Source organism: Erigeron canadensis, chromosome 4 (genome assembly GCF_010389155.1).
Source record: "Erigeron canadensis isolate Cc75 chromosome 4, C_canadensis_v1, whole genome shotgun sequence".
NCBI lineage: Eukaryota > Viridiplantae > Streptophyta > Magnoliopsida > Asterales > Asteraceae > Erigeron > Erigeron canadensis.
In genome coordinates this window covers 20,415,884-20,441,073 of record NC_057764.1, presented here as the reverse complement: position 1 = coordinate 20,441,073, position 25,190 = coordinate 20,415,884, and the positions used below count along the sequence as shown (strand labels likewise).

General features: G+C 33.5%; 2 protein-coding genes across 2 annotated transcripts; one reads left to right on the top strand and one right to left on the bottom strand.

Annotated features, from left to right (window-relative positions):
• Nucleotides 1–2,304: 2,304 nt before the first annotated feature.
• Nucleotides 2,305–5,930, top strand: LOC122597959 (auxin response factor 3-like). The gene is made up of 8 exons (XM_043770554.1): nucleotides 2,305–2,842; nucleotides 3,102–3,158; nucleotides 3,282–3,452; nucleotides 3,682–4,004; nucleotides 4,084–4,279; nucleotides 4,387–4,546; nucleotides 4,939–5,572; nucleotides 5,684–5,930. Exons 1-7 carry the CDS (start codon nucleotides 2,537–2,539, stop codon nucleotides 5,541–5,543), a joined length of 1,818 nt encoding a protein of 605 aa, XP_043626489.1. The 5' UTR covers nucleotides 2,305–2,536; the 3' UTR covers nucleotides 5,544–5,572; nucleotides 5,684–5,930.
• Nucleotides 5,931–14,913: 8,983 nt separating this feature from the next.
• On the bottom strand, nucleotides 14,914–16,212 carry LOC122598697 (F-box/FBD/LRR-repeat protein At1g13570-like). The gene is made up of 3 exons (XM_043771273.1): nucleotides 15,481–16,212; nucleotides 15,232–15,397; nucleotides 14,914–15,070 (listed from the first exon to the last, which is right to left on the bottom strand). The coding sequence occupies exons 1-2, from the start codon at nucleotides 16,171–16,173 to the stop codon at nucleotides 15,302–15,304; spliced, it is 789 nt and encodes a 262-aa protein (XP_043627208.1). The 5' UTR covers nucleotides 16,174–16,212; the 3' UTR covers nucleotides 14,914–15,070; nucleotides 15,232–15,301.
• Between the last annotated feature and the right edge of the window lie 8,978 nt (nucleotides 16,213–25,190).

Below are 25,190 nucleotides of genomic sequence, written 5' to 3'. Positions count from 1 at the left end.
TCAACAATTAGTTGACTCAAGTCGCATGAGATTCTCTTCTAAACTTACTAAAGCTTAACTAACTAAAAAGGTTTTGACTTTGAATCTCATAATCAACTTATATGTTGAGTAAATATAAACCGACTTCTTATTATAAGTTGTTGATCAAGTCGGTTCATATCCAGCCAATTCAATTGGTTGACCTAGTTTTCAAAACAATATCTACGACCAATTCAGTGGCGGAGCAGGATCTTTATTTTGGGTTGTTAAACAGTTTTCATGATACTAAAATATGTAAAATTAGACTAAAAAGTTCAATTACACTAGTCTGGGGTTGTCAATTACCTTAAAACTAATTAAATACTTAACAATACTATAAATATAGAGTTTTATAAAAATTATGGGGTTATCATGACTACCCCTAACCACCACCCAGTGTTAACCATCAAGTGTATACAAAAGTCTTTTATCATAATATAGAACATAAGTGTGTTAGGCATAACGACATATCCATAACTTATTATGTTTTAAGTTTTGGACAATAAAAGCAAGTAAATATGACAATGTTAACTTAAAATATGTTATAAACTACAAAATTTTAGGTTATAAGTTTAAATTGTTACATAATAACAAGAATAATTAGGTGCTTTACATTCGGATATCCCACTTTTGGATATTAATAAACCTGAAAAATCTGGATACCGAATTAACAAAATATTCATAATATTTGAAAATTAGTTTAGTTAGTGAATCTTGTCGAACAAAACAATGAATACGTAATTTCAGATATAAATACCAAATTATCCAATTATCCATGGTGATATGAAACCAAAAAACAGCTCCATAATAGATATATGAATACACACTTACTTGTAATTAAATGTCAAATACAGATCGCATATATAACATCATAGGTATAAATATAAACCGTCGTTCCATGTAAAAAATTAATTTGATATATTAGTTATCCAAAATTTTTAAATATCTTATCCAAATCCGAATGTTCAAATATGTGGATATATGAAGTGTTGGATTTGGAATCAGATATTTGATTAATTTGAATTACAAATTAAGATCAAGTTGTAGAAGTCGCTAACATGCTTCTAGGTCGGTCGGTTAGGGAGTTGAGAGTACTCAGGCTTATATAAAGAGTACTGAGGAGGTCAGGCGACCAAGGCGTAAAATACTAAGAGTAATTGGCCGATTCAGGCAGACTCAATTCTCTACCTTGTAAAAAGTACTCTGGGAGTACTCAGGAGTACTTGGCACGACCCAAGGAGTTTTTCAATAGTGATTAAGATAGAGATACCCACTTAATATAGTAATAATAAATAATACGAGTAATAATAAGAAAAATGATATTTATCTTTTCAAAGATTAGTCTAAACTTCCTATAAAAGGATAACATGTAAATTACACTAAATTTTTCTTAATCTTATTGAATTTTTGACTATAATATTTTGAGATCAGAAAAATGATTAATGCTCCTAACTCATATTACTAAAACACTTCCTAATAATAAGATCATGACACATGGTGTAATCAAAGGATAAAATTATGAGAAAAAAAGTTAGTGGCTTACACTTGACATTGAACTAAGAGTGGTCACAAATAATCTCAACATATATTCATTCATTCTCTTCTCTCTCTTTCCACTCTCTGCTCTTCTCACCTCTAATAGCTCTTTCTCCCGGATCTTGAATCGGAGCTTGAGCCTTTGATTTCAAGATCCAGATCGAGTATTTGAGATTGAGTGTTTGAGATTGAGATTATTCCCATTCGGTTAAAGCTTCCACTCCGGTGGATCTAACCCTATTTTTCATTCTTTGGGACGGAAGTCCCTTCCACTTTAGTGGATCTGAAAGCAGCCTCTCTACCTTTGTGTAGGGGTAAGGTCTGTCTACATCATACCTCCCCCGTACCCTGGCTTATACCGGGATTGGGTACTGTTGTCGTTGTCATTTGACATTGAACTAAGACATTAAGAGGATTTTTAGGATGATGAGTTAGGATAATTAATTATTTTCATGGAGTTTATGTGTTGTAGTGTATATGTTTTTTTTTTGACGATAAATTTGGGCTCAGCGGCATGCCTCTTCATATACCAAACTCCAATTCTAAAGGAAACCAAAAAACCCTTGTCTCTATTTCTAGAAGTATTTTGTTCATACCAGGATTTGAACCATCCACGAAATATCAATTCATATATTGATATGTTTAAAAAGAAGAAGCAAACAAAACACTAGGGGGATTTGTACAATAAATAGGGAACACCCGCAATTACAGGGCTCTTCCCTCTCACTTTATCTCTCTCTCTCTTTCCAGTGTTTGCAGAACCGCCACCTGCAGATTTTGCAGCCCCCTTTGCCCACTCTCTTTATTTCATTTCACTTTACAGCTATTCCCTTTCATTCACTTTTAACACACTCATCAATTTTCACTTCCATTTTCCATCTTATAAAATACCCAAAAGTGATTTTACATAGTAGTATTTTATTTACTTTTTCATCCATCTCTTTAGTATTTTATCCAAAAAACTCTGTTTAATTAGTTTGGAATGATGTGTGGCTTAATTGATTTGAACAAGATTAACGAACATACTGACGACATTGCAACGTCGTTAGTTCTAGATTCGCCTTCGGATTCATTTGTATGCAAAACGACGTCGTCGTGGGGTTGTAGTATGGAGTTGTGGCAGGCGTGTGCTGGGAATAAAATTTGGTTACCCAAGAAAGGAAACGCTGTCGTTTACTTACCACAAGCCCACCTTGCTCAACAACCACAAGAACTACTACCTCACAATATCTTTTCCTGTCTTGTCCCTCCACATGTTTTTTGCCGTGTTTTAGATGTCAAACTTCAAGTAAGTTTTTTCACTTAAAATAGACGATTTTGTTAATTTAAATCCCTCACATTTGGGGTGTGGTACGGGGGTACGTATTTGCGTACATCTGGAAATTCTGGGTTCACTCTTAGGTATTCGGGTAGTTTAGAAGTAAAAGTATGATAATTTGCTCTTAAAAGAAAACTTTATGTAAATAATTAAACAAAGTTTAATTATTATTACCATTTTGATTTTAAATTATTGAAACTAATCTTTGTAATTTTTATGTAAATATCAGGCTGAACCAGGAAGTGATGATGTGTTTGCCCGAGTATCGCTGGTTAGAGATTCTCAGGTAATAAAGTGTTTGTACTTTAATTTCTAGTACATATAAGTTCTAAATTCTTTGGGGTTGTTAATTAATAGAGCTGAGTAATGATTAAATTACTAATAAGGGGGCTACATTTTAATGTGACAGCTAGAGAAGAAATGTGGTGAAATAGAGTTTGAAGAAAAGGACTATGATTTTGTTGATGAAAAAACATCAAAACCACACATGTTTTGCAAAACCTTAACGGCTTCGGATACTAGTACTCATGGAGGTTTCTCTGTTCCTCGTCGAGCTGCTGAGGATTGCTTTCCTCCTTTGGTATATGTCGCTAACTCATTTTATATTTTACGCGTCTTACATGGTATTAGAGCCAATTATATATAGTATCTTTATGTTCATATACTTGTGCATATTTATATTTGTTTCAAGTTTCTAATGTTCACATATTTGTGTAATATGTGTACATTATCATGTATGTCACTAGTTTTTTTTTGTGAATTTAACAGAATTAAATAATTATGGAAAGTTGCATTTTTGATATTTGTAGGATTATAAGCAACAAAGGCCTTCACAAGAAATTGTAGCTAAAGATCTCTATGGAACCGAATGGAGATTTCGCCATATCTATAGAGGCCAACCGCGTAGGCATTTGCTAACAACTGGTTGGACTGCTTTCATAAATAAAAAGAAACTTATGTCTGGAGATGCCGTGCTTTTTCTTAGGGGTGATGATGGAGTACTAAGATTAGGTGTCCGAAGGGTGGTTCAACCTAAAACATCCCATAGTTTACCCATGAATGATGTTGATTTTCCCAAGATAGTCAATTCAATACCTAAGAAAATTGCATTCAACATTTGCTACAACCCAAGGTAACGAATCATACATTTTTGTGAATTTGGTTCATAATTATTGCTTTATGGTCTCACCATTTGGGTTGCGTTTTTGTAGGGGCGGTTTATCAGGATTCATTGTACCATACCATCATTTTATGAAGAGTTTTCGTAATAATATTTCACGTGGAATGAGGTTTAATCTTCGTGGTGAAACAGAAGATGCTGCAGAGAGAAGGTGTACAGGGATTGTAACTGGGATAAGTGATATAGACCCAGTTAACTGGCCTGGTTCAAAGTGGAGGTCCTTAACGGTGCGGGTTCTTTTTTATATTATTCGTATTTAACGGTGCGAGATTATAACTGGGATTAGTGATGATCGTTGTTGTCTGTTTCTAACATATGGATTAAAACTTTGTAGGTAAGGTGGGATGATGGGGAATTCACAAGGCAAAACAGAGTTTCTCCATGGGAGATTGAATGGTGTACGGTTTCTGGATCTGGCAACATGCTGCCGCCTGTGGCTAAGAAGATAAAGACTGGATTTCCAACCATCAGACCTGATTTTCAACTTCCCAAAGGTCATATATTCATATCCATTTCCGGGTTTCATTATTTAAAATGAACATAAAACTAAACAGTTTGAACTTTGAGGTGGTAAGATGGGCGGGTTGGATAGGGGGTCAAGATTAATGGATTTGGTCAAGTGGGCTGGGTTAGGTTGGGTTGAACATCAAGTTTTCTTTTAATACCATTTCTAGACATTTTAATAGAATAGTACATGCTCGATCGAATCATGATTACAAATACAATACTTATACTAATATAATTATGGACACCTATAAGTTTTTTTATATTTATTTTTCTGTTTGACCCGTTTGGGTTATAACACAGTCCAAATTGACCCTTTTATAACCAATGGCCCAGCCATTGTCGCCAGTATTAAAAGATATTAACTTGTGATTTCTTGCAGATGGGCTAGGAGGAGCATTAGACTTGGAGAAATCTATGAGATTTCAGAAGGTCTTGCAAGGTCAAGAAATTTTTGGTAATCACCATTCCTATGATTCTGTTGGTGTCCAAAATCATCATCCCTATGAAAAGATTGCGTCTCGTTGGGGGTCAAGAAACACTATGTTATCGTCTTTAAGGAGTGATCTTCAAAACCTCATTGGCACAGGCCATGATGAAACAGTTAGATCCAATGAGGTCTTGCAAGGTCAAGAAATACTTTTCAAACCACAAAACTATAATAACTTCACTCAACCGTCCCGCTTTGTACAAGCATCATCCTCGCCTTCTTCTGTTTTACATCTCCAGAATGCACTCGGTCTCACACCTTACTTTCATTCCATAGACGATACTAGTAAATTAGGGATACCCAGTTTCTCTAAAGGGCATTTCAACCTGCATAATAGCAACAAGCACGAAAAAGTCTTTTCTGTTCCTTTGAAGGAGAAGACTCTATATCCAAACCCATTTCACATTGGTCCACAAGAATCAGTTTATACCTCTAAAAACAGTTGCAGGCTGTTTGGGTTTTCATTGACCGAGGGTACAAGTCCACATAAGTTTTGAAGGCCTCTTGATGATTGAAACATTTTAAGGTAAGAACAAAGGTAGCAACACTTTCATTCATTATCGTTTTAGTATTTCAAGCACGAGATTCGATGCTTTTGAGGTGTTATTGAATGTTTAAATATGTGATTGTGTTGTAGATACCAAAGCTTGAAGAAGATTCAGTGGATGTTTTGCAGTTGAACTTTAGAAGATGTAGGTATTGGTAGGGAGTAGTGAGGCATGACTTTTGACTTGCAGCCTAAAAAGCAAAGGCGGTTAAGATTGTATTTTGATTTGAAAATCTGTTTTGAATTTTCACTGTTCCTTAGATAACCTTATTAAGAGAATTGTAATCCTTGTATTGATCTATAGTTATAGCAAAACTGTTCGACCTTGTTTAGCAAAGGGAACTGATTTGCTTCAAGCAACAATTGCTAGTGTGAGCACAGAAAATTTAGTGTCACAGGTTTACCGCAAAAAAGATATTTCAAAATTTTTGCGACTAAACGAGAAAGAACACAGATTCTTTGTGGTAAAACGCACTGTTACTGAATTCCAGTGCCTGTTGAGAAGTGATATCTACATAAAAACAAAAACATTTTAGTGATATACAGAATGTACAAGTAGCATACAACATAATGCATAAAACTTCTGTATATGGCAATTTTTTTTGTATATATATCATCTCCCTTGTTCAAAACTTATTAGGAGGTGCGGCCATTGTGCCTATGTTATGATTCTATGAATTTACATAATTAGTTTTGAATAATATCTAGAGGTTCAAAATGATTATTATTAGCAATCACCCAAATGATGCTTTAATATCGTTTGCAACCCTCGTATGCATGCCTAAATTTTAAGCATATTATAACATAACACAACTTTAATATGGTTTGCAACACCCATATGCATGACTTTAATTTTCGGGTTGCGATGGAAGGCATCCCCCTCCCTTACTACTTAACATCTGCCTCTGCTACGTCTCACGTCTGTATTTAATAAACGTATACATACAAAAGTTGATAACGAATGCAATAAATATTTCATGCTGTTTAGAACCAGACCACAGCACCTTTTCCATGAAAGATAGAAAAGTATTGTGTTCATTTCATAACAGGGCCCTCTTCCAGTTTTAACAACACTTGTAGAAGTATCAAAGATTGGATTCCCGCCCTAGACCACAGCTTCACAACGTAACAAGTTATAACCACATATGACAACACCTTAACACCGCAAACACATATCAGACTAATTTAAATCATCATTTATCGTAAAGATGTGATCGTTTTTTTCTGGTAATAGAAAGCATCATGTTTGTAAAAACAATAAAACTAGAACCATCACCATAATCAAAACAGAAGTTTCACTTAGGAAAAATAAGTTCTTAACCAAATACACATAAAATTACAGGACGCCAAAAGATACATACAAAAAGACTAAGACCAGTGGAATTCTATTTCAGCTATGGTAGAGACTTGATAGAGCTTCAACAACTTGGTAACAAACATCAACTTTCCATTTGTTGGGTTATATAACTATTATCAAATAAATCACAAAGCACGCAACGGAAGACAAGATCTATGTAGTTTAATTAATTAACCAAGATAGAAAACGTGTACCTTAAATTGGAGAGAATAAAGCAAGAAACCTTTATGATAAGGTTTGAATTAAACCTCTCTACGATTGCACACACAATGTTGGAATGTATGTATGCTAGTACTTGATCACGAACCGAACAACCCTTTGTTACTAGCTCTTGAATTCGACCCAATCAAAAACCCCGGAACCCTTTTCTTTGTTGAAACTGATCGAACCAAAGAGAGAGAGAGAAGAAGAGATTTTTAAGGTTTTGGAAAACCTAATGAATTGTGTGTTGAAAACAATTAACTTAGGCCTCTATTTATAGTGTTTAGGAAACTTGATGACCAATTTTAGGGTTTTATAACCCTTTGATCGACCGTCCCCCCCCCCCCCCCCCTAGAACATTCGAGAGGGGTTTCCTAGTTGTTTTCTAATTCCAACTATTCTCCGTTAAGTCCGTTAGTTAAGTATCGTTAACTTTTAACTCTTTTAACGGACCTCCGTTAGTTTTTCGTGATCAAATTAATTAATAAATTACATTTAATATATTAATTAATTTATAGTTACATTCACGTTGAAGTGTGACCCCGTAGGCTTAAATACTTTGAGGACATACGTTCATTTTACGTGATCATATTCTAACAGCTCCCACTTGAGCTCGTAACGAATGAAAGTAATAACATTGGTTAGCGTTTAGCAACACGCCAATGCTCCCGAAAACATTTAAGTATAGTTTTAAATGGTTGAGGCATTTATTATCCCTTTGTTCAGATACCTTTGTTAAATATGAATATGGATCAAGGTCATTTCATAATTTAACGATTATGTTTCTCATTCAATAACTAATTAATGGTTACCAAATATAATCGAGAACCATCTGGATTTATTTGGGCACGGCCATGCAAACATCTTAATTAGTCAAATGAGGGCGCCAATGGTATCATACTTCAACTTTTAAATTGAAGGAACAAATCCTATATTGACTACACGTGTTAGTCATCATACTTCACGACGCTTTCTGAAAATAGCCCTTTATGTACCCCCTTATTCAGGTGAGTTAGAACTACATCTAGTAAGTGCGATTCATACATGCTGACCTACTTGAATCTCAAGTCAAAGGATCAATAAAAGTAACCATTTACGAATTTCACTTAATGACGACGATCCATAAAGTGATAATTCGTTAGTGGGGTAGTCCGATATGCATCCGCTATGGATATCATGTGAGTTTGGTGGGAACCATCCATTACATATTCCAAGAATATAACCAATCACTCAAATTTGTCTTAGTTTAATTATATACCCATATAATTAATCGACAATGGACAATTTAGAATATTTTTAATAATATATAAAATATTAAATAAAATATTCAAGGATTAAACATGCAAATATATGACACAATTTAATATTGAATGAAATCAAACATATCAAGTATTTTATTTCATTATAGAAAATATAAATTGTTTAACATCCCTTATCCAAATACTAAAACAACAGATTTACATGAAATAACTAGCTAATTTAAGTCCTATGCTCTTGGCATGCCTTTCAAGCTTGGGCCTAGACAAAGCTTTTGTGAAAGTATCAGCGAAGTTAAAATCTGTGTGAATTTTGAGTAATTTGATTTCACCTAGTTCGATCTGCTCACGAACATAGTGATATCTTCTAGCATAATGTCTGGCACCTTTCTGAACTCCGGGTTCGTTGGCAATGATTAATGCACTAGTATTATCACAGTACAAATCAGTGGGTAAGTCATTTGAGGGGATCACGTTTAGCCCGCTAATGAACTTCCTTATCCAGACTGCTTCCATTGCGGCTTCTGAGGCGGCAATGTACTCAGACTCTGTTGCAGACATGGCGACTGTGGTTTGCTTCTTGCTTTTCCAGTCCACAGCTCCTCCGTTAAGAACGAAGACGAATCCTGATTGAGACTTCGTGTCATCTTTATCAGTTTGAAATCCAGCATCACAGTATTCGGTCACTTTGAGCTCCAAGTCTGGATTTCCTCCATGCACCAAAAATATATCTTTAGTAGCTCGTAGGTACTTCAGAATATTTTTTAACAGCAATCCAATGACTTTCACCAAGATTCTGTTGATATCGGCTTACGATGTTTTGCGCGAACGCCACATCGGGTCTAATGCGTCTAACCCCATACATAATAGATCCTACAGTCGAAGCATAAGGAATTCTACTCATACGCTCCACCTCACTAGGCGTAGTAGCACCTTGTTTGACAGATAAACTAAGTCCTTCTTGCATAGGTATAGACCCACGCTTAGAATTCTCCATCTTGAATCGCTTCAAGATCTTATCAATATAAGCACTTTGACTTAGTCCAATTAATCGCCTTGATCTATCTCGGTAGATCTTGATTCCAAGAATAAATGTCGCTTCTCCTAAATCTTTCATGGCAAAACACTTTCCAAGATGGGATTTAACATCTTGCAACCTTGGAATGTGTTTTCCTATGATTAATATGTCATTGACATATAAGACAAGGAAAGTAACATTACTCCCACTAGCTTTGCGATATACACATGGCTCACCGGGGTTTGAACAAAACCAAACTTTTTGATTTCTTCATCAAACCGTTTATTCCAACTTCTTGATGCTTGCTTTAGTCCATAAATGGACCTTTGAAGCTTGCATACTTTGTTGGGATGTTTTGGATCAATAAAACCTTCAGGTTGATCCATATAGACTTCTTCATCTAAGTAAACATTTAAGAAGGCAGTCTTAACATCCATTTGCCATATCTCAAAGTCATAGTACGCTGCTTTGGCTAAGAGAATCCTAATAGCTCTAATGTCCGCGACTGGAGAAAAGGTTTCATCATAATGAACACCGAAACGTTGAGTATAACCTTTCGCCACGAGACGAGCTTTATAGGTGTGTACATTTCCATCCATGTCTGTCTTCTTCTTGAAGATCCACTTACACCCAACAGTTTGAGCATTTTGTAGAAGATCAACCAAGCTCCAAACTTGATTGTCTTTCATGGATTTCATTTCCACCTTCGTAGCTTCAAGCCATTTTTCAGATTTCGGATCTGATAATGCAGCTTTGAAATTCGGAGGCTTATCGAGATCTCCAACAACGTCTTCTTCTACCATCAGACATAGTCTTTCGGTAGGACGTCTAGTCCTTTCGGACCTACGAAGTGGAATCTCTTCATTATCATCGACTCGAGGTTCATCACTTTGAACATTCCCCCCCCCCCCAAGTTGATGATTGCTAGTATCTTCAGAAGGTGACACATCTTCCTCTTGAGTCTCATCAAGTTCTACAACCCTCCCACTGTTCTCTTGAACTAACTTCTTTTCAAAGAATTCAGCATATCGAGCAACACGAACAGTGTTTTTGGCGGGATCATAGAAGTCATAACCCATCGTTTCCTTAGGGTATCCGACAAAGATGCACTTAGTAGTTCTGGGTTCAAGTTTGTCAGGCATATCGCGCTTCACAAGTGCCTCACATTCCCAGACTCTTAAGTAAGACAAATTAGGGACATCACCATGCCATAATTCGTACAGTGTCTTGTCAACCTTCTTGGTTGGAACCATATTGAGAATGCGTACAGTAGTCTCTAGAGCATAATCCCAAAACGAAAATGGGAGAGTTGTACGGGTCATCATTGATCTTACCATGTCTAACAAGGTTCGATTTCTCCTTTCAGACACTCCATTATGCTGAGGAGTGTATGGAGGAGTAAGCTGTTGGACAATTCCACATGCTTTAAGATAATCCTTAAACTCTTGGCTTAAGTATTCACCACCTCGATCAGAACGAAGAATCTTGATGGTTTTACCGAGTTGATTTTCAACTTCATTTTTAAACTCTTTAAATGTTTCAAAGACTTCATGTTTATGTTTAAGCAAGTAAACATAACCATAACGACTGAAATCATCCGTAAAAGTTATGCAGTAGCTAGCTCCTTGCCTTGACACATGTCTAAATGGGCCACAAACATCGGTATGAATGAGTCCAAGAAGATCTTTAGCCTTGGCGAATGCTTAAAGGGTTTTTGTGTCATCTTGCTAGAAACACATGACTCGCATTTATCAAATGATTCATCATTTAATTTTAAGATCCCTCACGTTGAAGTCTTTCAATGCAGTTTTGCCAATGTGTGCAAGACGACAATGCCAAAGATAGGTAGAGTCCAAGTCAGTCTTGGCTCTTTTGCTAGCATTATACATTGAATTATTTGAAACACAATCACGCATATCAATTTCATAAATACCATCATAAGCAATAGCATTAAAATAATGAACATTATTTTTAGAAACTGAAATACCAATATCATTAAAAACATTAATGAATCCGTTGTCTTTCAACAAAGAAACTGAAATAACATCTCTAGTAATAGAAGGTTCATAATGACAATTGTCTAGAACAATAATTAAACCGGAAGGAAGAACTAAATGAAATTCTCCAATTGCTTCAACAGCTGCTGGTAGACCATTGCCCACTATCAACTGCAAAGCTCTGGGCTTCAGTTTCCTCCTTTTCCTAAGCCCCTGTAATTCATTACAGATATGAGTTCCACAACCAATGTCATAAACCCACGATTTACGCTTAGTTAAGGAAAATAATTCAATGGTGAAGATACCTGAAGTACTAGCGCCACTAGTATTCTTCTTCTTCTTCACATTCAACTCGGCAAGATACTTAGGACAGTTCCTCTTCTAGTGCCCGACTTCATTACAATGATGATAGCTCTGGTTTTTAGCCGGATGCTCTTTCTTAGCCGGAGGAGTCTTCTTTGGCTTGGAAGGATTTGCAACTTGCTTGCCCTTTCCTTTGCCATCAGCTTTGCCTTTAGCTTGTTGCGATCTTTTAGCTTTTTGGATCCGACCCCCTTTGATCATAAGAACATTAGAGTCATTGGCCTTCTTGGGAATCGTTTTCTCAAATTCATTGAGCATAGCATGGAGTTCATTAACAGTCTTTTTCATAGAGTGCATGTTATAGTTTTGCACAAAACTCTCAAATTCATTAGGAAGAGATTTGAGAATCATGCCAACTTTAACATCTTTATGATAAGCATAATCCATTGATTCCATTTTGTCAAAAATGCTCTTCATCTTGAGCACATGACTGCTAACCGACTTTCCAGATTCAAGTTTCATATCATAGAGTTCCACGACATTGTCGAAAAGTTCCACTCCGGCTTGTTTCTCATATAAAGATTTCAGCTCTCTGATCATATCATATGGAGTGTCAAGTTCGAATTGTTTTTGCAGCTCGGGAGACATGCTCGCAAGCATCAAACAACAAACTTCATTGAATCTAGTGTACTGAACTCTATAGTCAGCTTTTTCAACTGCTGTAGCAGTGTCAGCCGGTTCATTAGGCCATTGTCTTTCAATGACATCCATACGTTCCTCAACTCGCAGAACAATTCGTAGTGGACAAAACCAGTCATTGAAATTCGATCCATTAAGCTTTTCTCTTTCAAACATTTGCCGAAAAGCATTGGTGTTTGTGGAGGGATTCATTGCCATCTACAAAACATATTAACTTCAAAAATCAGTATTTTCGATAATAAGTCCTTAAGAAATTAATTACCCAATGTTTATAGAATAAACAATTAATTTCATTAAGGCTAGGATCCAATTGACATGCAACCATTTCATCAGTTGATCTGCTAGAAATGATCACACTCAAAAGGTAAGTGACGAGCAATAATTGCATTACAAGTGCAATTCCTAGAAAGTATGGGACCTATGTAAGACACTCGATTCATCAAGTGATCTTTTGTAGTCATGTTTTGTCCCATCTTTTGCCACGGGTCAAAGTCTCACCGCTTAACTCGCTTTAAGTCGTCCAACTAAAAACGTGCGAAATTGACCACCATTGTGTACTAGTGAATGGGTTTCGCCATGTAATCGCCATTTCACCACTGTGTACCAGTGAGTAAAACAACGACCCCATGTGTCCTTGACAAATTGGATGGTAAATGACTTAAGTTTATTGGGTCATTCAATTTGATGTGTGATCAAAAAGTTATGTTTCGAAGATTCATGCATACCTTCTAAACATAATATTTAATAAAATCATTTGTATAGTCTTAACAACACAAGAGAGCTCGGTAGCTCCATTTGAACGCACAAAGAAGCGCAAGGGCAAAGGTTTGCGATGAACACAATTAAAAACCCGCCCTTTTAGAAGGCTAGCGCACTCCGACTTATACCTCTCTTAGAGTTTGTTCAAATGGGTGAGCCGGTGTATCTCAAGGTTGTAAGACTCCAATTTTATTAAAAAAAAATCTCTATTTCGATATTGCTTAGTCAAGTTTATATTTACTCAAAAACAACTTTACATCACAATTTATATCACAATAAATATGAAAAATTATAAACTATAACTATTAAGCATGCAACGAGTTATGGTAGGCCATCTAAACATGTCACTATGGTTTATTCATGTCTAAATCGGCTCCCCCTTCAAAGAAGAGGACCACATACATCAAGTTGCGTTGATTCCGTAAGCCTTAAACACATACAAAACAAACAATTATCACATAATCACATAGTTTGCTCACTGGAAATTCCAGTAGTTTCACGACCTGTTTAGACCTGTTTATGGTCCGATTCAAATTTCGACCAGAACTACAAAGTTTTAGCCCTATGTGTTGAGCATCTACAGTTCAAAGCACGACCTCTAACTCATTACGGATTAAAAGATATGAATTTTTTAGTAAACTGTCGCAAAACAGAAAATTTACACGAAAAATTCACATAGTCACACAATTAATTATCCAATTATTTAGCATAATTAACCCTAATGATCAAGTTTTCATATCAATATATCTAAGTAAGAATCATGAATGATTTGCATGAAAAATTCATGATTTTTACTTCTTTTTAACCATTAAAAATAAAGGTACACACATAATCACATGCAATTTATCACATAAACATGCAATTAATCAAAACTTGGATTAGGAACCCTGAAAAAATTATTTTTTATTTTCTGGAAAAATTTTCGATCCATATATATATATATATTAAATAAAACCTTTTTCTAATTTAAATAATGTAATTAAATTACAAAATCAATTTAAATATATATATATAATCAAAATTTTTAACATCAAGAACCTTAACCCCCCTTCAAATTTTGATTTATTGGTAACCAAAAAACATACATATTAGGCTCGTGATACCACTGTTGGGTTATATAACTATTATCAAACAAATCACAAAGTACGCAACGGAAGACAAGATCTATGTAGTTTAATTAATTAACCAAGATAGAAAACGTGTACCTTAAATTGGAGAGAATAAAGCAAGAAACATTTATGATAAGGTTTGAATTAAACCTCTCTACGATTGCACACACAACGTTGGAATGTATGTATGCTAGTACTTGATCACGAACCAAAAAACCCTTTGTTACTAGCTCTTGAATTCGACCCAATCGAAAACCCCGGAACCATTTTCTTTGTTGAAACCGATCGAACCAAAGCGAGAGAGAGAGAAGAAGAGATTTTTAGGGTTTTAGAAAACCTAATGAATTGTGTGTTGAAAACAATTAACTTAGGCCTCTATTTATAGTGTTTAGGAAACTTGATGACCAAGTTTAGGGTTTTAAAACCCTTTGGTCGACCGTCCCCCCCCCCCCCCCCCTAGAACATTCTAGAGGGGTTTCCTATTAATTTATAGTTACATAACCCCGTAGGCTTAAATACTTTCCGGACATACGTTCATTTTACGTGATCATATTCTAACACCATTTTCACCACCGAACACGAGGGATGAGTTCATATGAATAACCATATTATTTAGCAAAGGAGAACATGCAAGTATACTCTTTATCAAATATATTTCGATCTCTGGACCTCTAAAAGATGTTAACACTACACTGCATAGTTGTAGCTGTCTTGCTTTGCTGTAGTCTTCCTCCAAAAGTTCGTATATAGGTGGTGTGTCAACATCATCGTATGTGGCCTATAAGATCAGATAGGATTCATATTAACATCCGTGAGACTTTATTATAAAACATGGAGGATCCTACAAGATACAATCTCCTAATTAAATACTCTGCATATATATCAGAATAATAAACTGGTAGCTGGTAGTACTACTTATATATGAATGAATGCACTCACTTTCATCTCAAGGGTCTGTAAATTTGGGCAGCCCAAAATCATTCCAATAGCACTAGTCAACATTGCTTGACTACAAAAGTTTATTCGGGATAATGTTAAGAGTCCTGAGGCTGGGAAAAATATTATCCAAGCCCAAGTACTCGCTTTCATCAAATTCTTCGGGGAACTATAAAAAAATTATACATAGAAAGTCAATTCAATTAGTTAAAACAATGAATAGTGAATTTTACAGAACCAGATTAGTGTTACCTTGCTATTTTGAAAGTCCAAATTAAGCTCTTGAAGTCTTGGAAAATAGCTACCAAGCTGAGAAATAATCGGAATAGTGATCAATATATAGTCAAGCTTACACAATGGCAGAGACAAAACTCTGAGATTTGTCAGTTTAGCAATCTCAACTAACTTCAGTTTTCCAGAAGGATTGTGATGATAACTAACTTTCAGAATCTCTAGTAATGGGCACCGAGTGATAAGTTGGCCACAATTACCGCTTTCAAAAGTTACACGACGCAATTCTAAGCTCAGCAGATTTGGAAAACCACTAGAAGTTTTTGGAAGACGGAAAAAACAGTTACAAAGCTTCAAATGTTTCAACTCTAGACAAGAGAAAAGATGGCTAGGCAACTTAAGTGGTTTGAGATGGTTATTTATAATAGCGAACTCTTTAATTCCTTTTCTGGACAAGAACATAATCCAACGCTTTATATCCTTAACATCCAATTCCTTGTTATTTGGTACAAGGAGAATAAACTTTGTGACGGGACCTATAAGTTGAAGGAGAAATATGCTTAAATCCCTCTCATCATAATACTTGTCAAAATCAAATACGATTTGAGTGAGCATAGTCCACTTAAACCTCCAGGTTCTCGATAAGATACTAGTCCTCGCCGCATCTTTAATAGGCAAACTATCAAGAATATAAGTTACCACATTCTCTGGCATGCTGCTAATAACATCATGAACTTCTGTCGCACATATTGATGCTTTACTACGTGTGCCATTGATTAATTCCATTATACTGAAAAGTAAAAGTAAATTATGTATAAGGCTGTAATTATAAATAGACTGAGCATAACTGAGTTTCTCGCAAAACTGAGTGTCTTATATATAAATGGGAAAAACAAATATGCTGCTAGAAGCATATATAATCTCTTCTATTCCCCCTCACAATCTTCCCCCCCCCCCCCCCTACAAAATCATCCCCTCACAAAATCATAAAAGTATGGTGCTTCTAGCAGCATACTTGTTATCTCCTATATAAATACCCTTAAATTCTAAGTCCATCTTTAGTAAGAGCACTCCTAATGCCAACATAAATACAAGACAATACTAGTCATAGTCAGTGTCACATTAGCAAAATCCCTTTTCAATACTAACCGAATACAAATTTCTTTTAACATCTCTAATGGCAATACTAGTTTACAACCTACCAATTAAATTTTAAATATTAAATGGTGTGAGAAAAGTATATAAAATAATGATTTTTTTTAATAAATTTGCCCAATACGGAGTATTCACCAATTTGGAAGCCTTCATACATGCCCCAATACACAACACACCTGGTGTTCACATTAATACATTTGAAAACAAGCCCAATACTGAAGCCCGTATTGGGCAATAGGAGTGTTGTAACAACACCGAAGTTTCAGTTCAGGTAAGTGAAGCCTTAAAAAAGCTTTCATCACCATTACATGTAAATTCCAGCGATAAAAAAGGGTTAATATTATGTATCTATAGAGACTTCAATATAATATGTAAAATAAAAAGCCCTGATGTTACAGAGTTGTTTGGTTCAAATTTTATCAGACAACAAAAATAACCACCTCCAAAAGCATAGGTCAAGGAAGTTGGTGACCTAATGACCAGGGAGCCAGCAACTGAGGAACAACGTCAGTAACAGTCCTAAGGGAGCGAAATTCTATTTCTTGTCGGGTTGACCCGCACAAAAGTTATAATAATCTACTCACTATCATATCCAAGTGACCAAGATCCATTCAGTAAACTCTAATGCAATCAATTTATATTTATCTAAAAACACTTGCAGCATTTATCAGAATATGCCCTAAATAAAATATTAATTAGATAGATTAAAGAGTTAGAAAACTACCTCTCAATATAACGTACTTGGTTATCAACAATTGAAACAATCGACTAGTCTTGTTTAACTTCAATTCGTTCGACCTTTTATCGAAGTGTAATATTTTTAACCAGCCTCTTAGATTTCACAACATTTAACATTCAGTCCCTTATTTAAAACAATATTTACCCTTGTATGTCATTCTGAATTGTGAACAACAGAGTGATAGACCGTAAGTGTGAATTCCTGGACCGATCAAAAGTGTGTTATAGACTTATAGTCATATTATTAGATTTTAGACCCGTGTCCAACATTAGACACGGGACTTACTATATTATCAATATTAGATCTTCATAGATTTAAGTCATAAAAACTTATAACTTTGAAGATATACGGTTCAAAGTGTTATACTTTGTAAGTTGTAGTACAATAATCACAAGTTCGTCAGTCATTCCACAATGCACATGATACAATAATGTTGTTAAGCTAATAGAAAGAAAACTAATGTAATAAAAGAACACTGGAAGTATATACCTTCCTTCATCATTTGAAAGACTTCTTTATGGATGAAATTTGTTGTAATGTTTTTTGTCTTTTCCATCTTTGTCACATATTAACACCTTAAAGCCCATTTTCTACTTAACTCGAGATACTACAATGTACAATTGTTCGTATGTGAAAACCAGACTTTGTAGATAGAAACCAATTTTAATAACATTGTAAAATTAATTATTTTACTTTTTTTTTATTAATTAAATAAAATTATGTAAAAACTAAATGATGACATCAGTGATAGTCAATTTAATGAAATCGAGCGATATGATTGGTTAATTAGTCATTAGTTCAACTGTTTTTAGTATATATTAAAACTAAAATAGTACACTTAAATTTACATTAATATCTTAATATATTTACATTAAATTTAATTTATTTTTAATTATATATATATATATATAATAGAACATATTATTGGATATATATTAGTTATTAATTTTATATATATGTGATAGAACATATTATTAGATATATATTAGTTATTATTTTATTGGATAAATATTAGCTATTATTATATATGATATATATTAGTTATTATTATATTTATTTTTTATATTAAAATTATCGGGTAAAAAATGTAAGTTGGATATATATTAGTTATTGTTATATTTGTTTATTATATTAACATTATCGGGTAAAAAATGTAAATTTGTGATGGAAAACAAAAAAGTGTAAATTAAAGTTAAAATTGAAAACAAAAGTCAACATTAAGAAATCGAAAGCTATGATTGGTCGATAAGTTATTAGAGCAATTGTGCTTTAGTATAATAAAAGATTAAGTGGACACCATTTGTGCTATTTTTTTATACCCATTATATATAGAGAAAATTACATTTTTGGTACCTCAATTTGGCAACTTTTGTACTTTTAATCTCTAACTCAAAAAATTGCAGCTTTCATACCTAAAGTTTTGTATTTTTTTAAGTTTTGGTACCACGTTCATACGGCGTTAAATTTTGCCGTTAACCCCCTCACGTGTTTGTCACGTGAGGGGTATTTTAGTCTTTTGGCCCTCCCTTTTTTTTGATAAAATTATAGTTTTGATACCTCAAGTTGTCAAATTTTTTCATTTTTGGTACCTCAAGTAGACAACAGTTTTTTTTATTACACTCTATAATTTTCATCTCACACATTAGCATCTATCAAACAACACACACTTAAAAATCAACAAACATTCATATGAATCCATGTATACCTATATATCTTTATAACATACCAAATCCAATACATAAATAGATTTAGATCTCTTATATGAATCATACACCACTAGAAAAGGTTGCCGACTATCTCCCTCCCCACCATGCACCAGATTCCGATCTAATCTCGTCTGTAGCAAATATATTCATCTGTATCAGATTCCGTTAAAATCTCATTTGTAGCAGATTCCGATCAAGTGTCGTTTGTAGCATAATCCAATAGAAGAAGAGGGTAATTTAGGGGTGAGAGGATTCAAATATCTTATATCAATCATACACCACCAGAGAAGATTTTCCCGTGACATGAGTTTTTTCCGGCCATCGATCCACCAATGCATTCAGTTCCTTCACATCACCCGTAATTACACCAACAACATATAATATTTCAAGAATAGATACACACCATTGGGAGTTTTTTTAGGAATCGTTAAATAAAATAAAAAATAATGTGTGTTAATTTTTGAGTGTGTGTTCTTTGATAGGTGCTAATGTGTTAGATGAAAATTGGAGAGTGTAATAAAAATATGTTGTCTACTTGAGGTACCAAAAATGAAAAAATTGACAACTTGAGGTATCAAAACTGTAATTTTCTCAGAAAAAAGGGGGTCAAAGACTAATACCCCTCACGTGTTTGTCACGTGAGGGCGTTAACGGCAAGATTTAACGCCGTATGAACGTGGAACCAAAACTGAAAAAAACACAAAACTTTAGGTATGAAAGCTGCAATTTTTTTAGTTGGAGACTAAAAGTGCAAAAATTGCCAAGATGAGGTACTAAAAATGTAATTTTCTCTTATATATATACTAAAAACATATGTAAATGTACAAGTACTTATACGTAAAATGTATAAGCTTTTAAAGCACATGTTAATTTTAACCAAATTTTGTTTTAACCAACTAATTTTAACCAAATTTCATTTTAACCCCTAAAATTTCTATTTTTTAAAAACTTTTACCCCATATTAAAGTTTTTGCTTTCATTTTCGTGACACTAAAATTTTAGGTTCTTATGTTTTTATAATACAACTTTCACACAGTTACCATTTTACTTTTAAACATTTGGTCTTTGATTATTTTCATTTGTTTTTTTATACATATAGCGTTTTCATTATACAATAACTTTTATCATCATTACTTCTTACGTTCATGTTACATTTAAAACATTAATATAGCTATTATTTATGTTTTTATACATCTTAATATTCTTTTACATTAGTTTTTATTGTATTACTACATGTTTAGTTGTTTTTTTAATGAAAGTTTTCATCTTTTAACTTGTATATATCCCACATCAAAATTTTCGTTTTCATTTTTATTAACACTAAACTTTTGAGTTCTAAGGTTTTCATCATACAATTTGCACACAATCATGGTTTTACTTTTAAAGATTTCGTTTTTGATTATTTTCTTCCGTTTTGAGTTCTAAGGTTTTCATCATACAATTTGCACACAATTATGGTTTTACTTTTAAAGATTTCGTTTTTGATTATTTTCTTCCGTTTTATACATATATATAACGTTTTAATATATAATAATTTTCATCATGTTTACGCCTTAAATTCCTTAAATTCATGAAAACATTTAAAGCATTAATATAATTATTGTTTGTGTTTTTATATGACTTATTATTTTCTTTATAATATTTTTAATGTTCTTGCTAGATGCTTAGTTGTCATTTTTAAAGTTTGAGTTTGAATATTTGACATAAATTTTTCAAAACTTTATTGTATAGAAAATGTACTCCGCGGCAACGCGCGGGGTCAATAACTAGTTCATAAACAAAATTATGCAGATTTTAAACCCATAATTCCATTTACAGATTTTTTTTAACTTTAAAATGTTTTGGATACTAAACTTGAAAACTTTGTGACACCCGACCCGATAGCTAACAAGTGTGATGTTATGAAAAATACGGCAGGATATTAAAGACATTGAGTAAAATTTTGACTTGTGAACACTAACTATACAACTTTTGGTTTACTTTACGGTAAATTGCCAAAAAGATAAAATAAATAATTTCCTTTTTCTCAATAAGAAGGTGACCGTAATTTCACGATAAAAAATTCAAGTAAATTGAAATAAATAAAGGGAAAAGGGAAACCATCACATTATATTGACTACCCCATTATTTGATTCAATTTGATTATTGAATCTTTTTATTTGTGAAATTAAAGTCACTCCCTTATTAATAAAAAAAAAAATTAAATCAGTTTTTAATGAGTTTAAACAGATGTAACAACTTGTTAATGATCCCACATCGGTTTTGGTATACTAAAAATGCAAGTTTATAAGAATGTAAAATTGTTGTAAAGTTACCCTTGGGTACGTGGGTGTTGTCGGTCCATCACGAAAAGTTAAACCCTAAACCGCTCTTGTATTGCACAGAGTTCGTTATAATTGGGTAGGATATGGTTTCATTTTACCGGGTTTTCCTTTGTACCATTTATATAAAAAAGTTAAAATCCGATGCCTGTACGTGTATGGATCCATGACTGTGGCCTTAACCCATGAGTGGACTTGTAGGTTGTGGTTCCCTTATGTGTGTCGGCACATTTCGTGATCGTTCCTCGTCGCTCAAGCGTACCCAAATTTTTTGACAACTCAGTTTTTTTGCCATCCGACTAATATCAAGACAGCTCGCTTACTAGTGGGGCAGGTGAACCTCTGTGACCATTATAGAGTTTACGACAAGGAATCGTATTATGAATCAAGAAAAATGATACTTGGATTTTTGAGTAAGTAAAGTGGAAAATTTGAACTATAAAAGACTTCTGTTTAAAATGATGTTCTTCAATAGACAGAAACTCTAGTTTGACTTTTGTTAAACACCCTGAACATCATCTTGAAATCTTAGATATATTCTATAACTTGTTATGCATTTTAAATACTGCAAACATAACTTGCTGATACAAATTTTACTGTCTTCATATCATAGTTGAAATTATGAAAAAATTAAGGTCAAACTTACAAGTCAGTATGCATCACTATTCACTAGTAAGATAAAAGTCAAAATGCACCGTCTGTTCACAGGTATCATTGGTGGTTTGGGACAAAAATGAGCTTGAACAGAAATGATAATTACTCCGAAACTACTTCTTCGCGACTAATTCTCTGGGTTTAGCACTCCAAAACTACTACTCTGTCCATCGGGTTACTATATATATAGTTTCAACAAACATATATGTATCATCGATAATGAAATAAACACCTATTTATGATCATTATTTTGTCTTTACAGAAGTCTTTCTAATAGGCTTTTATCGGGTGGGAATTCATATGATCTCATTCCATCTTACAAAGAATTACTTTTTCCTGTTTGTCTGCTTCTTACTTACTAGTATTAAAAAGATCTTTAATTCTGCTCGAACAAATTAACTAATGTGGCTATAAACTATGAAAAACATAATTTCGGGCCCCCTTTTGAAGTTAAAAGGGAACTTATTTGATCCATGTACTAAACTGCAGAGATATTGCAGTTAAAGCAAGCAGTTTAATGACTAATACGTATATGCATTTAAGTATCTAACTTTTGATATCAATTGATTGTGCAACGTCCCCCGTTTATGCAATGGTAAATAATCAACTAAGAAAAATTAAGTATCAACTAAAAGTTTTCGTAATAGTTTCTAAGTGAGAATTCATCGATTTCTTTTACAATTCAAGGTGGACATCTATTAGATGACATGTTTTGCTATAGTGAATGATAGGAAGGTACAGTCATTAGGGCCGTGTTTAATTAAAGATTGGGGATCTAACTCAAGTAATTTTAATTAAAGATTGAAGGGGTTGGCTAAATACAGTCATTAGGGTTGTGTTTAAGGTGCATAAATTATTTGTACATTTACCATGAAAATCAGGGGTGGACTTTTAATATGGAAGGTACAAGTTGTTTTATGCACGTTGAATACAGCCCTTAGGGCCGTATTTAGCATTTCCCAAGATTGAAATTTAAAACTTATTTTTGAAATTTCACTTTTAAAAACTATTTTTGAATTTTCACTTCTAATTTTAACCTAAAGGGTGGTAATCGAGCCGAGCTGTTCACGAGCTGCTTGAGCAACCGAGTTCGCTTTTAACTATTTCGAGTTCGAGTCGAACTCGAACAGGAAAAAAAGATCGATTAGTTAGACGAGCCGAGCTTAAAAAAAATTAGGCTCGACTTGCTCGAAAGATTGTTTACTTTTTCGATCTGAACGAGCCAAACGAGCTTTACGAGCTACTCAACTAGTCAAGCTACTCGAGCCTTCGTATACATGATTAAAAGTATCACTTATATGTTAGTAAGGAGATTTGAACCCATGACCTTCAAGTTTAATGGATGACACTTTAACCACTAAAAATAATCATCTTTTTATTATTATCCTCGTATATGTTTTATATATATATAAAGGCTCAAATCTTTAAGTCTTTAATCATTACTATCCATTTTGCTTATGTATTACTTAGATAAAATAAAAATCATAACTTAATATTTTAATAGTGTATCAAACTTAATTTTATTCCAATTTATTTCAACGTCCAAATAATGTGATATGTGTTGCTTGCTCTTGATATATTAACTTTTCTTAACTTATTATTCAATAACTAATCCATATTCTATAAAAAAAAATATAAATATAATATGTTTTATCTAAATTTTTTTGTATATATATTTAAAGTAGCATGTTATTATTCATTTTAATTTTTGTGAGATCACTTGTTTTATGATAAATGCGAAAATACAAACAAATTTTTCATCATATTACCATGAATAAAAACGATCAATAAAAACTATGATTAGTATTTTATTTTATAGGTAAAATAAAATAATATATTTCTCTTTAGTGAAAATCACTGTGCATCATGAAAATCATCGAGCATCAATTACTTCATAAAAATCAAAACGATCACTTGTCCTATTTGTTACTTTAATATCTGTTTTACAATATTCAACCCCTATATATATATATATATTATATATATATATATTATATATATTATATATATAGGGGACAATCAAGTAAGTACAGTCTTAAAATAAGAATACGGTGAAAACACTTAAAAATTACATTTTGATGCATTAAAAATATGTAAAACTAACATATTACATAACTATATAGATGTCTGTGTATAAAGTTAATTTGTGTAAAGGTTGACCTATAATGATAACATACTACTACATATATGTTGTGAATAACTTTATTTCAATAGTGATCATTTTATTAGATGATTTATATTCATAGTAATGTGATCAAAGTTTCGATTATACACTTATAAGGATCGATAAATGTTTAATGGTAACATATTTGATAATGTAACACCCCGTCAAGGCGGAATCACGAGGGTTACATACTAAGCACAACACGACATGGAAATTAAGTAGAGAGATGTCTAAATGCATTAAAGGACTGGAAATCCTTACAATTTGATCAATTACAATGCCGTAATCATACAAAAATGCATAAGGAGCATGACCATCAAACGTTTACAAAAGAGAGTACAAAAGATGACATATGATCCTAAGCATAACCCATAAGCGGGAACTATGAATCACGGATCCACGATAAAGTCCAAGTCCAATCCTAGCATGCAACAATCAATCATCATCCAATACGTTTTTGGTTAACTTGTTCACCTGAAAAGTGTACTAAAACGTGTCAACATAAAGTTGGTGAGTTCGTAGGTTTAAATAATGAAAATCAAGTGTCGGGATATCAACCATTATCGATAAATGAGGATTAGAATACCTAATCACGTCACATCAATACAAGACAATACAATAAACGTCACGTCACAATAATCATCAATATAACGTCATAATATGGGCTCAAAAGCCCTTATCCCGAGTATAATCATGCCGGGTGTGGATTCGTCAATCCACCATCACGTCAATAATAATAATATATAATATACGTCATACGTCACAAGTATAACATAATAATAGAGTGGCCATGATCATACCGGGTGTAAATTCGTCAATCCACCGTAACGTCAATACATAATAATGTATAATATACGTCATTCGTCACAATTAAACGTCATATAACATGCATCACAATCAATCAAGTAGATATCTAACGTCTCATTTCATATCACAACAAGTTATATCAACCGACAAACGGTTAACCATGAGTACACTTTACACCCCTAATA

Coding starts and splice junctions, on each gene's coding strand:
- LOC122597959 (XM_043770554.1), top strand. CDS start 2,537: ATGATGTGTGGCTTAATTGATTTGAACAAGATTAACGAACATACTGAC. Junction 2,843..3,101: donor TTTTAGATGTCAAACTTCAA/GTAAGTTTTTTC, acceptor TGTAAATATCAG/GCTGAACCAGGAAGTGATGA. Junction 3,453..3,681: donor AGGATTGCTTTCCTCCTTTG/GTATATGTCGCT, acceptor TGATATTTGTAG/GATTATAAGCAACAAAGGCC.
- LOC122598697 (XM_043771273.1), bottom strand. CDS start 16,173: ATGCCAGAGAATGTGGTAACTTATATTCTTGATAGTTTGCCTATTAAA. Junction 15,398..15,480: donor TGGACTTTCAAAATAGCAAG/GTAACACTAATC, acceptor ATTTTTTTATAG/TTCCCCGAAGAATTTGATGA.